This window comes from Prionailurus bengalensis, chromosome B4 (assembly GCF_016509475.1).
Source record: "Prionailurus bengalensis isolate Pbe53 chromosome B4, Fcat_Pben_1.1_paternal_pri, whole genome shotgun sequence".
NCBI classification, from domain to species: Eukaryota; Metazoa; Chordata; class Mammalia; order Carnivora; family Felidae; genus Prionailurus; species Prionailurus bengalensis.
The window spans coordinates 64,824,398-64,837,623 of record NC_057358.1 but is presented as its reverse complement, the minus strand read 5'-3'; the positions used below and the strand labels follow the sequence as shown (position 1 = coordinate 64,837,623).

Below are 13,226 nucleotides of genomic sequence, written 5' to 3'. Positions count from 1 at the left end.
AAAATTTTTTTTTTTTAATTTTTTTTTTCAACGTTTATTTATTTTTGGGACAGAGAGAGACAGAGCATGAACGGGGGATGGGCAGAGAGAGAGGGAGACACAGAATCGGAAACAGGCTCCAGGCTCTGAGCCATCAGCCCAGAGCCTGACGGGGGCTCGAACTCACGGACCGTGAGATCGTGACCTGGCTGAAGTCGGACGCTTAACCGACTGCGCCACCCAGGCGCCCCTTAAAAAAATTTTTTTAAAGAAAATTAAGCAGAAGTTTTCATTACACAACCATGATAAACACAACACTGTATTCAAGAGTTGTGAGGAGAAATAGAAGCAGGAGAAATAGATAGCCAGGAACTTACATACAGAGTGAAAAAATAAAATAGTTTTTTTCTCCTTTTTATTTAAAAAAAAAATTTTTTTTTTTTAACGCTTATTTTTGAGACAGAGACAGAGCATGAACAGGGGGAGGGTCAGAGAGAGAGGGAGACACAGAATCAGAAGCAGGCTCCAGGCTCTGAGCTATCAGCCCAGAGCCCGACGCAGGGCTCAAACTCACAGACCGTGAGATCGTGACCTGAGCCGAAGTCGGACGCTTAACCGACTGAGCCACCCAGGCGCCCCTCTCCTTTTTAAATATTAGTATTATTTGTACATTGATGAAACTAAGCAGTACAGATAATTTTTTAAAAATTTTTCGGTCACCGTCAATATTGTTGTAGAAGAACAAGTCCTATTCATATGTTAGTGTATTTCTTCTCAGGTTTCTTTTGCGTATTTTCTTTTCTAATGTTTATATTATGGATTATTTAAGTATATTAATTTTTCATAAAGAATATTGACAAATATTTTCTTGCGTTACATGTTTCATAAATATTTGGGGGGTGTATAATATTCTTTGCAGCTTGGTTTCTGATAGTATCCTATCACTGAGTTACTTGGGCATTTTATCATTTGTCACTTATAGATAATACTATAATAAAAATCTCTGCATAAAGCTTCTTCTATTTTTAAAGTGATATCTTTAGGATGAATTTCCAGAAGTGGAATTACTAAATTAAAGGATGTGAAAGTTTTTTAAATTCTTGATGTTTCTGTCAAATTGTCATTGTCATTTCTATCAAAAGATTTCCAGTGTACTGAGCACTGAGTATCCTCTTTTTAAAAATTGAATAATAGAGAGATTACATCTTTCCATATATTTCTTAACCAGTTGTGTTTCTTTTTAAAATATTCTTTACCCAAAATATCTTGGGATGTTCGGGTTTAGAGACAACCTTTTTAATCAAGTATTCTTCTTCTTTCATTTTATAGCCAAAGAAACTCTACCTGATTTGGTTTCCATAATTCCTGACACAGTCCCGAGTACTGACCTTCTCATTGAGACTACAGCCTCTGCCTGCTACACATTGAACAATATAATCCAAAATAGTTACCAGAATGCACGGGACCTTCTAAACACCGGGGGCCTGCAGAAAATCATGACTATCAGCTCAGGCGATGTGTAAGTCCTGTAGTATCTGCCTGTTGGCTCTCTTCCCTTTCCTCACTACCACTCCCAACACCCATCTGTAAATCTAGCTGTGAATATGCAATCATTGAGGACCATGGGTAACATGGCCAAAGAACGAGATTGTAACGCTGGGCCAAATCATTTGGTTCAATCCTTAGTAATCAAGCAAGTGAAAGACTGAATTCTCCAAGCCGAATAGTTGCCCATTATCTTCTAAAGTATCCAGCTAGAGGCACCTGGGTGGTTCAGTTGGTTAAGCGTCCGACTTCTGCTCAGGTCATGGTCTCACAGTTAGTGAGTTTGAGCCCTGCATCAGGCTCTGTGCTGACAGCTCAGAGCCTGGAGCCTGTGTCCATTCTTTGTCTCCCTCTCTCTCTCTGCCCCCCCCACCCCTGCTCATGCTCGCTCTCACGCTCTCTCTCAATCTCTCTCTCAAAAATAAAATTAAAAATTAAAAAATTAGGGGCACCTGGGTGGCTCAGTCGGTTAAGCATCTGACTTTGGCTCATGATCTCCTGGTTCATGCACTTGAGCCATGTCAGGCCCTGTGCTGACAGCTCAGAGCCTGGAGCCTGCTCTGGATTCTGTGTGTCCTTCTCTCTCTGCCCCTCCCCAGCTCGCGTTCGTTCTCTCTCTCTCTCTCTCTCTCTCAAAAATAAGTAAACATTAAAAAAAAAAAACTTAAAAATAAAAACAATTTAAAAAAATTTTAAATGAAGTATCAAGCTAGTCAAATGCCATATGTTCTCTGGGTAACACATTCCAGCCTTTTATTGACCTAACAAATTCATTTATTTCCCAGAGCCATAACTATGATTTAAGAATAGGAGAATATAGGCAATGTGGAAGTCCTGTGGACAGGGATTGCCCTTTTCCTCACTTAAATCTGGAGCCAGTATCACCCCAGTGGCTTAAAAGAAGCAGTAATAACACAAGAAGTAGGAGGCAACATAATCAAATTCTTGCTTTCATGGTTTTCTCTATCACATCTCTTCCACGTCTTATTCCCTTTTGAGAATAGAAGTTCTAATGCATATAAGTCATTCCACATCGCTGTTTCTGTGTCTTTAAATTTTCCCCATTAAAAAAAAAAGTGAGGAAGAGAATGAAAAACCTTGTATAACAAAATCATTATTATTAGTTAATTTAGAGACATGGGATCCAAAGAAGGCATGAAGATTATTATATTTTTCTCTTTATACAATTCTGAACTGTTTGACTTGTTAAATACAAGTTACTTTTATAAATAACCAAGCAAGAGAAGAAATGTTACAGCCCAATTATAATGAGTTGCAAAGCAAACAGACTTTACCTATAGTAGACAAATGTGTGCTTGGCCACACAGGGGCAAGCCTAGGGGTCTGTGGTATCCTGGAGTACTTGTGCTCTGCAGCCCCACTCTTGCAAGCCTCATACGGAAGGAAGACCATATTCAGAGTCATAGGATAAAACAGAGCACTGGTTAGAATGTGAGTTCCCCGAGTCAGAATATCCACGTGTCTCCAGCACCTGGCAGAGAGCAGTTACTTAATTTGTGGAAAGATTGAATGATTACTGTATAAAACAGAAATGACTATTCCGAGTAGTCATCCATGCTCCTAAGCAAATCTCAGTAAGACCTATGATTTTAATTACTTGAGTATTCAGACATAAGCACATGAGAACTTTTGGAAACTTCTTATAGCTTAGCAACAAATGGGGATGTCTGACTCTGTTACTTACTTTTTGCCTTGAGTGTCCGTCCATTTGTGAACCAGTCCTCATATGCCCTGTCTCCAAAAAAAAAAAAAAAAAAAATCAACAAGGAGCTTCTACCAGATGTGCCTGCTTTTCCGTCCTTGTGAGAGTGTTGGGTAACTGACCTGTAATTTAAGGGCTAGACTGGAAGTAAGTTGCCATATATAGCATTTTTTTTTTCAAATAAATAATTTCAAAATGCCAAACAACCAATTGATAAACTATGAATATAAAACATTTGCAATTCAAGAACACTTTCCAATTTTAGATATCAGAGACCCATAGTCTTCATGGATTTATGGGTACTTCAGTATTAGCAAGTGAGTCCAAGAACTCCATGAAGTACTAAAAGAATCTGTGAGGTGCTGATTTGGCTTCCCCTTCATACAAGTCTGGTATGGAAGAGAAAGGCTCTTAGCCAAAGAATGACCCCAAGATGTGCTTCTCCATACAGTACTGCATTTTTAGTTCATGGTTGCCTGTTTACAAACACCCATGATATGAAAAATTAAATCTTTGTTTCTTTGGGGGCCCCTGGGTGACTCAGTTGGTTAAGCGTCCAACAATTTCAGCTCAGGTCATGATCTCACGGTTTGTGAGTTCGAGTCCCACATTGGGCTCTGCACTGACAGTGTGGAGCCTGCTTGAGATTCTCACTCTCCCTCTCTTCCTCTCCCTGCTCACGCACTCTGTATCTCAAAATAAATAAACATTAGAAAAAAAGCTTTGTTTCTTTGTTAGAAGACAAAATTTGGCCATATGCAATTTGAGGTGATGGAAAAGAGAGAGCTCTAAGAAAGCAGAGAACCTTAGCCAGAAATAGGAAGTTCAGTACAAATTTAAAAGTAAAACATCAAAAACTAATAAGTACAGTGTTCATTTCTGTGGTGACTTGGCTATATAAGAGGAGTGCATTTTCCATTTGCTCTATACAAGAACAAAGAAATTTTGAAACTATTTTAAATGTTTCAAGAATTTATTAACTTGAAAATATCACTCCTAATTCATAGAGTAGTGTAGGAGGTATATATGTTTTTCAGTCCTGCTTTTCTGCATTTGTATTCTATAAATATATGTTATAAACATACAAATATATTTCTATTCTACAAATAGTATATGTATAATATTTAATATAAACATATTTAATTGTGTGTAATGTAATATAAAATAAATGGAAATAGTGTATACAAATATACAAATTTTGTAAGTTAATTCAAGGATTTATGGAATCTAAGGACATATTCCTTATAAATATTAGGAATATGCTCTATAAACTGATAGCCCTGTGCTAGTGGTTTTAAAAGATGAAAAAAGTAGTTTTTTTAACCTAGTGTGGCCCCTGGCCTTCAAAGCTCACCATCCAATTCTCTTGTCATGGTGAGTGACCTGACTTAATGGATGGCCACCAAACAACAGCAGTTAAAGATTTATGGAATGTCTGAGGCAGTATCCAGAAGCCTGACACACTCTCACTGATCTCAGAATGCTTTCTTCCTTTTTTCAGTTATGCCTCCAACAAGGCAAGTAAAGCTGCTTCTGTTCTCCTCTATTCTCTGTGGACGCACACGGAGCTCCATAATGCCTACAAGAAGGTAAGTACACTAGAAAGGTGAGTGTTGCAGTTAATAGGCAGATAATAGTGGTTCCCTGGTGAGAGATCACTAAAAACATTTAGCATTTTCTTGGGGCACCTGGGTGGCTCAGTGGGTTGAACCGACTTTGGCTCAGGTCATGATCTCATGGTTCATGAGTTTGGGCCCCATATCAGGCTCTCTACTGTCAGTGCAGAGCCCTCTTCAGATCCTCTGTACCCCCCTCTCTCTGCTGCTCCCCTGCTCGTGTTCTCTCTCCCTCTCCCTCCCTCTCTCTCTCTCTCTCTCTCTCAAAAAAAAAAAATTTTTTTTTTAAACTGCATTTTCTTGGATGACAGTGTTGTTACCTTTCACATATCTGTTTGCTTATTCCAAAGGCTCAGTTTAAGAAGACAGATTTTGTCAACAGCCGGACTGCCAAAGCCTACCACTCCCTTAAAGACTGAGAAAATGAAACAGAGCTCTCCGAAATCTCAACCATCCGCAGCCATAAAAAAGCCCCAGAGGAAAACACCTATTTTTCTACTTCCCAGCCCAAGAAACCTCAAAAAAGCATGCCCTGTTTCTTATCCTTTTCTATTTCCATGGTCCCCAGAATCCAGAACACAAATAACCAGAATAATAATTTTATTAGTTTTCCAGAAGACTTTTGCAAGTTTGCTACCACTAGGCACTGGTAACAGGCTTGATTTTATCCTCCACTGGTAGTGGTCTTTGTGATCAGGGCTTATGGCACAGGGCCTCCTGGAAGCAAAACGTGGATTCATGTGGAATGGACGTAACAGAATAAGGAAAGAAGTCATTGTATGACTAGGATTTTAAAAGTTTGATTTACATTTACGTTCCTTTCCGGTCTCCATGTTTTGTCACTCAAACGAACGTTGTTTCACCTTTGAGCTACGTGTGCGTGGTTCTGCGGTGTTGAAACAGAATGGAAATGACGAAGAATACTGACAGAGTTATCCAGGAAGAAATGTTAATGGCAAAATTATATGTTTGTTTACTCTATGCTTGTTTTTATCCTCTTGAATATTTTTTCTCTGATTTTAAATGAACTTAAAAGTTTTAGATCACAGTGTGCATGACTCTAAGAAAGTGAAATTGAAATGAAGTGATCATAGCAACTTTAAAAATCTTTTCAAAGGCAACTGTGCTTATGAAATTCAGTGTTCCCTCTAAACACCGTGTAAATGCTTTTCTTGCTCAAGGAAAATATGAATAACAACACCATTAAATGCAAATCTCTTCTGAATAGTAGGATTCAGTGTGATCTATCTCCTGGACTTTTTCAGTTACTGCCATGGGCTGATAGAAAAATGGACTCTATATTCTTCAGCTGCAAAAGGAACCAAACCTCTCAAACAGCTGGGTGAGCCCAGGGCACTGAAAACACCGCTCATTTTAATGAATTGCATCATCAACCAGCCCAACTTTGCCCAACATTTAAAAAAATAGCGCAGAGCCTCTAAATCTCATGTGATCTTCCTCAAGCCATTATTTTAAATGAAGGAAACTCTAGAGCAAAAAATGAAGACGTTATATTGAGGGAAAATATTTCAAGGCCACCCAGAAATGATACGAGAAACACTAATGTTGAAAAGTTGACAACCTTGTTTGTCGAAGCAAACACTCTGTCAAGTGTTCTTTTAACTGAGCTCTGATTAATACCATTTCCATAGAATTAGTCTTCTCAGTTACAATTCTGTTATATTTTGCTTTTTTAAAAAAAATCCAACAATGTTTGCTGTAAGAAAGTAGGAAGGAAAAATGTCTTTCAGCTCCTTTTGGCCAGAAAAGTGTAATAGAAAATAAATTCCCATTTTCAATTTGAATGTGTACTTAAGTCTTTATTACATTTAGGCATTAAAATTATTTTAATTTTAAAAGCTCAATGGATAAGACTTAGGTTTCTAACCTAGTTCAAAATGAAATTAAATACCAATTTGTTTTTTAAAATTTTAAATGTTTATTTTTGAGAGAGAGAGAGAGAGAGAGAGAACGGGCGGGGATGGGCAGAGAGAAAGGGAGACACAGAATCCGAAGGATACTCCAGGTTCTGAGCTTTCAGCACAGAGCCTGATATGGGTCTCAAACCCACAAACCATGAGGTCATGACCTGAGCTGAAGTCGGACGCTTAACCAACTGAGTCACCCAGGCGCCCCCAGATGTCAATTTTTAATACTAAAGAGAGAAATCATCTGTTTTTTCAGAGTTTTGATGAATACAGCATTTGGAGCATATTTATTCCTCCAGATAACTGAAGTATGTTCAAGAAGTTTCTATGGTTTTTAAAGCACTAGTAAAGCCTTCAATGACTTTAAACACAAAGTTTTAGGAGGCAAAATAATGTTGCCTGCATTGGTATCTGTGTATGTCTGATTATTGTGTATTGTGGCATATGTAGTATGATTGACATGACATTTGAGGACTTGACCTTATAAACTTCAGTTGCTAAGGATTTAATACTTTGTGATTATTTCTATTCCTTCCCTAATTAATGCCTAAATTCTTTACTAACAAATACTTCCTATAAGAAAATGGGACTGGCTAATGACTAAAGCTTGTAAAAAAGGAGAGACCTACGAATGTGTTAGATTTTAGTAAATTTGAGTGGGTCTGTGACCCTGAAAGGATAGACTCTGTCTGATCCCCATGTCCTGCTTTGTTCACCCTGATTACCAAAACCTCACTACTTTGTAGACACCTCTGAGGAGATCCTTGTGTGGTTGAATATCCATTGGATCACAGTTCCACACAAAAAGTTCTTTTTTTTTTTAAATGCATATCCTGACCTTGCCCATGTCATCAAGGGAACTGACAGGCTGAGCAGGGTCTTTTCGTGTATTTGTGCTGAGAGTTCCAAAGGGCTGCTGCCTTGTCAAGAATTCTTAATGGCATTCTGGAATATAGAAGGTTGCTGCCCTGGATTTCCATCGCTGGGAACATTTGTTTATATCTGATGGAAGTCACCAAAGGGTTATCTGGCAAGATAGGGGATTAACATGTCAAACGGGAAAAGAAGCAGCATTAGAAGATAGATAAACCTCTTTAAAACAAATGCAATCACCCTCCGAAGAAGCAATTTCTTAGAATAAAAAAAGGAAATAGAAAATACATATATTTAAATATATCCTTATATACATATACATACAACTTATTTGTACTGTAGTTATAAAGGAAATTTCCTCTAAAATGTGTAAAGAACTTATGCTTTGAAATGAGGATGACTTCAGCGTGTTTGTAATTGCAGAAGCCTCAAATCAGGATCTGAGGATTAAGACAGAATTTAGAGGGCATCTGGTCAGGTCCTCCTTAAAGTGACAGAGAAGAAAAATATGCAGTCACTCATTCAGTTCAGCATCACCCTGTAACTCACCCCAGTAACCGTTGCATTAAAGTATTTGTTGTGGAAGAGAAAATAAATTTTAAAAAAGGAAACAGAATTTTCCAAATAAAATTCTCCTTTAGCTGTAACGTTTTAGTTTACAGTGGTCCTGACAGTTTCATCTCTCATGAAATAAACTTCAACCTTTTAAGGACTATAAGAAAAAGGAAAACTCTTCATATGATATATTCAGGAAAGAGATCAAAATGCCGTACGTTGGTAAAAGAGCTGTTTAAGAGCTGAAGGGAAAGCATTCTGAAGCCATAGTCAGGAGACACAGTTAAAGAATCCAGCAATAGTTTGCCTGGAAGAAAGGTGCCATGTTACCTGTCTTTAAATACCTGAAGGACCATTGTATAAAAGTTGTCAGTCTTTAACCAAGTAGAGGACAGACCAGGGCCGGTAGGTAGAGACCTGGGAGAGTAGGTCTGAGTAGACAGTAGTGACATGTATGGAGCACCCCTCACAGACTCCTTGTGAAGTATATACTCCTTTCTTTTTCTTTCTTTCTTTCTTTCTTTCTTTCTTTCTTTCTTTCTTTCTTTCTTTCTTTCTTTCTTTTTTTTTTTTTTTTTTTTTTTTTACATTTACACATGAAAATGATGTGAAGCAGAGAGAGGTTACATTCCAAAGAAACAGCCCAAAAGTGCTGGCAGGCCATATAAAGCCAGGTGGGTTAGCTCCTCACCAGGGGTTCCTTGGAGACCAAGAATGGAAGATGTGTCTCCATGCTGGGGAATGTGGGGATCTCTTTGAAGAGTTAAGCGGGCAGTCTGACATAATGGTGAAGAGGACTCATTCTAGAACCAGACAGTTTGAGCACAAAGTGTGACTTCCCCATTTGATAGCTGGGGCAAATTTCTTACCCGGAGTCTCAGCCTTCTTTATCTGATAGGTGAGAATGATAGTAGTATTACTTCATTGGGTTCTTTTGAGGGTTAAATGTGTTCATAGTTGTAAAGTATTTAAAACAGTGTCTGACAGGGGTGCCTAGGTGGCTCAGCTGGTTGAGCATCCGACTTCAGCTCAGGTCATGATCCTGCGTCAGGTCAGAACCTGGAGCCTGCTTGGGCTTCTGTCTCCCCCTGTCTCTCTACCAGTCCCCTGCTCACACTCTGTCTCTCTCGCTCTCTTAAAACTAAATATTTTAAAAAAATTTTAATGGGGCGCCTGGGTGGCGCAGTCGGTTAAGTGTCCGACTTCAGCCAGGTCACGATCTCGCGGTCTGTGAGTTCGAGCCCCGCGTCGGGCTCTGGGCTGATGGCTCAGAGCCTGGAGCCTGTTTCCGATTCTGTGTCTCCCTCTCTCTCTGCCCCTCCCCCGTTCATGCTCTGTCTCTGTCTGTCCCACAAATAAATAAACGTTGAAAAAAAAATTTTTTTTAAAAAAAGCGTCTGACAGTATGCAGCCAATAAATGCTAACTTACATTACTTGGAATTCCCTGGTTTGGAGGTTCTTTTCTTTTTAATCTGTCTCTTTTGAATTTGTCTTTTCAGATATGGTTAGTTCGTTAAAAGCCCCAATCTCCTCCACCTCCAGAACACACACACACACACACACACACACACACACACACACACACACCACTTAGAAGGCCAGGTAAAAATGAGGAAAACAAACACGGTCCAGACAAATGATTCTGAATGTCTGTTCCTCAGGACACAAGTCTTTGGGGAGGTATTTACAGGTGTTCTATGAAAAGGAATATCCCATAATCAAATACGTTTGGGAAGGGCTGAGTTTTACAAAGATTGATTGTAAGACTTCTCAGAAGCTTCTTCAACATGTTGTTTCATTCCCACCTGGAGTGGCGGGAATCTGCAGACAGGAAAATAACTCAGAAGGCAGTTATTAGCCCAGAGGAGCAGGCTGAGGCAGCAACAGACATTCCTACATCCAGCTGATCAAACCTTGTCATAAATCTCACACCAAGAAGCAGTTAAATCTCTCAGAAGCCTGAATTTTGCCTCTAAGCTACTAAGATACAATGCATCTGGCAAGGAATAAAAAACAAGTCCAAACTTGCAAATTTTCCTACAACTATAATAGGATGTTCTTCCCAGTAACAACTAATCCTTTCGGTGTTTTACTTTAGGGGGAAAAAAAAGAGGAAGAGTTCCACTTTTAATTATCTTTCAACATACATGTATTGAACAATTATTCCTAGAGCTAAGGACCAGTGAGATGCACTTTTATGAGGAAGTGCTCACAGATCAAAGCAAAACAGACTTCCCTGTGATGGACACTTGCACAGTTAAAAGTATCCTTTGCATTATCTGGGAAAAGAAAATTCATTTCATTTCCTGGAGAATGAACTTCATCATGCTATAGGGTGACAGCTGGGCAGCTCTAGACTCCTACAGATCTTCTGGAATAGGGCTTTCTCATAAAACAAGAATGGTTAGCCTGGGAGGCAGAGGATTATTAAGAAGATACCTTCATTTTTAGCCAGAGGGAGTCGTCACAATTGATATCCTTTAATAAGAGTGTGTAAAAATTTTAATATTTAGAAAACTGACAAAGACATTTTTCCTCATGAATTTGTTTTACCTCTTGCTCTAATTGGAGATTTTTGTAGGTCCTAATTTAAAATATAGAAGTAATCTATTTTTGTGGTATTGCCTGAACAGCTTTCTATAAGAATTACGTGTGACATATTAAGTAGCACATTCCCACCTCTTTTGGTGACTCACACCTACTGTGACCCAGTTCCTCATCTCCTGTCCTGTTTCTCCTACTTTACCACTTACAATGCTTCATTTGCATTTAGGTACAAAAAAGTTCAACTCAAGTGACTTAAACAATTAATGTTTTTATGTCATGTAACAATAAGACCATGTTCAGGCTTGGGCTTGCTTATTTCAGCAGCTCATTGAAGTCATCAAGAATCTAGATTTCTGGGGCTCCTGGGTGGGTTGGTCAGCGTTGACTCTTGGTTTCGGCTCAGGTCATGATCTCATAGTTCGTGAGTTCGAGTTCCGCGTTGGGCTCTGCACTGGCAGTGTGGAGACTGCTTAGGGTCCTCTCTCCCTTTCTCTCTGCCCCTATCCTGCTCATGCTCGCTCGCTTGCTTGCTCTCTCTCTCTCTCTCTCTCTCTCTCTCAAAATAAATAAACTTTAAAGAAATAAAAAGAATCTAGATTCCTTTAGTCTTTCTGCTCTGCTATCCTCAGCATTCGCCCCTGGTTGATGTCTCCATGTTGACAAAATGGTTGTAGCAGTTCCAAACATCCCATCATTTTAGGGCCATTTCCTAAGGCCAGAAGAGTAAGCATTCCTTTCTTGCTTCCTTTTTTCAATAAGTGAAGAAAACTTTCCCGGAAGCCTCCATCAGATATCCCTCATTTTGTATCACCCAGAATTATATCACCGGTCATTTCCTAACTCAACTCCTAGTTAGGAAAATGAAGCTACTGTTCCTTTCTTAAACTAGGCACATTTCGCCCAAGTCTGGGCCCTGCCTCCCCCGAAATTCAGGGATGGGGAATACTTGAACAAAGTCAGGGTTTAATTGAGCAAGGACAAAAAGGGCTGTAGAATAGTCAACCACCATTGCCTGCCATCTGTAGGGACACTCAGAGGAAAAAATACATTTGTTAGCAAACTGTCTTCATTTGGCCTCTAAGAGAAGTGTGCGCTTAAACACTGCTGGTAAAAGTGCAAGTTTGGCTGCCGTGGCTATTGCATTTAGGACAAAGTCTGTGAGGGTTTGTGGACAAAGAGGATAGAAGAGCTAGGAACTGCAGTTAAACCAGTAGTCGTGATTTCAAAGAGAATCTGATGAAAGAAGATGGTAAAGCGGATGCTCAGCCAAACAGTAGGTGTGGAGTAAAATCACTTCGGAGGTACGGTGCCTCTCTTTTTCATTCTCCCTTTCTTGACCTCTGTCATTCCTCACCTTTAACTAGTAATTATGGAACCCAAGTTATACCTTCATTGAGCAAGCCATCTTGGAAGAAAGTTGGCCTGAGCCTGAGGTGTTTGGATAATCTCATTTTCTCAGTGAGACATCAGGTTAGCCAGTAGACACAACATGGATTTGAATTCTGACTTTACCTCTCACCAGCTGTGCGACTCTGGGGAGTTACTTTAACTTTCTGGGTGTTTCACCTCCTTGGTGAAGTGGAGTTGACAATGACTGCTTCACAGGATTGTTGAGGGAAAAAAATAAGGTGATGTTTTCATCATGCTTGGTGCCTCAGCACTCAATACTTACAGCAGCCTTTACTACTTCCTATAGATCTGGCAGCACCCAAGGGCTCCCCGGCCTTCAACTTCCTCCTCCTGTTTCCATTCTCCTGCTTCTCACAGTGGCCCAGGAATCCTGTTAGAGCAGAAAACAAATTTCATCATGATGAAACAGGAAGTGATAAGAGAGAGGGAAAATTACCTGCTGAATCTCCTCTCCCCCTCCAGCCCCTCCTCATGCCTCCTGGTTTCTCTCACTTTCTTTGGTAAATTTATTATTTATTTTGAGAGAGCACAAGCAAGCAGGGGAGGGGTGGAGAGAGAGGGAGGGAGGAAATCCCAAGTAGGCTCCATGCTGTCAGCGCGGAGCCCAAAGCAGGGCTTGATCCCACAAACAAATCCCATGAACCGTGAGATCATGACCTGAGCCAAAACCAAGAGTCGGTTGCTCAACCAACTGAGCCCCCCAGGTGGCCCCGCTCCCTTTTCTTCTACTGATCCGTCATGCACAACCCCAGTCTCTTGACCTGTTTCTACACCAAACTCTAGAACACCTCTAGAACAACTCAGATCAGGGAAACCTGCTAGGGGCACAAAGTGAAAAGACTCCCCTTACTGTGAGAGTTGCAGCAGGAGACAATATGTTCATGCTAACCCAGCTGGAAATACTGAGTAAGCTTTTCTATTAAAGGCATTTGTGCCACTTATGGTAAATAACACTTCAGGTCAAACAGTAAAACTTAATGTCCTTTCCTGAAAAAAAAAATCTTTTTTTAAAAGTATTCTGATACTCTTCAAAAGTAAATGTTTAGGGG

General features: G+C 39.7%; 1 protein-coding gene across 1 annotated transcript in view; it reads left to right on the top strand.

Annotated features, from left to right (window-relative positions):
• The window catches only part of PKP2 (plakophilin 2), a 95,438-nt gene extending 88,770 nt beyond the window's left edge, over positions 1 to 6,668 (top strand). Inside the window, exons 11-13 of the mRNA XM_043563130.1 lie at positions 1,309 to 1,498; positions 4,749 to 4,836; positions 5,214 to 6,668. Coding sequence (XP_043419065.1) covers positions 1,309 to 1,498; positions 4,749 to 4,836; positions 5,214 to 5,282 — 347 coding nt within the window. The 3' untranslated portion in view covers positions 5,283 to 6,668. The remainder of the gene's footprint in view (positions 1 to 1,308; positions 1,499 to 4,748; positions 4,837 to 5,213) is intronic.
• Positions 6,669 to 13,226: the final 6,558 nt, after the last annotated feature.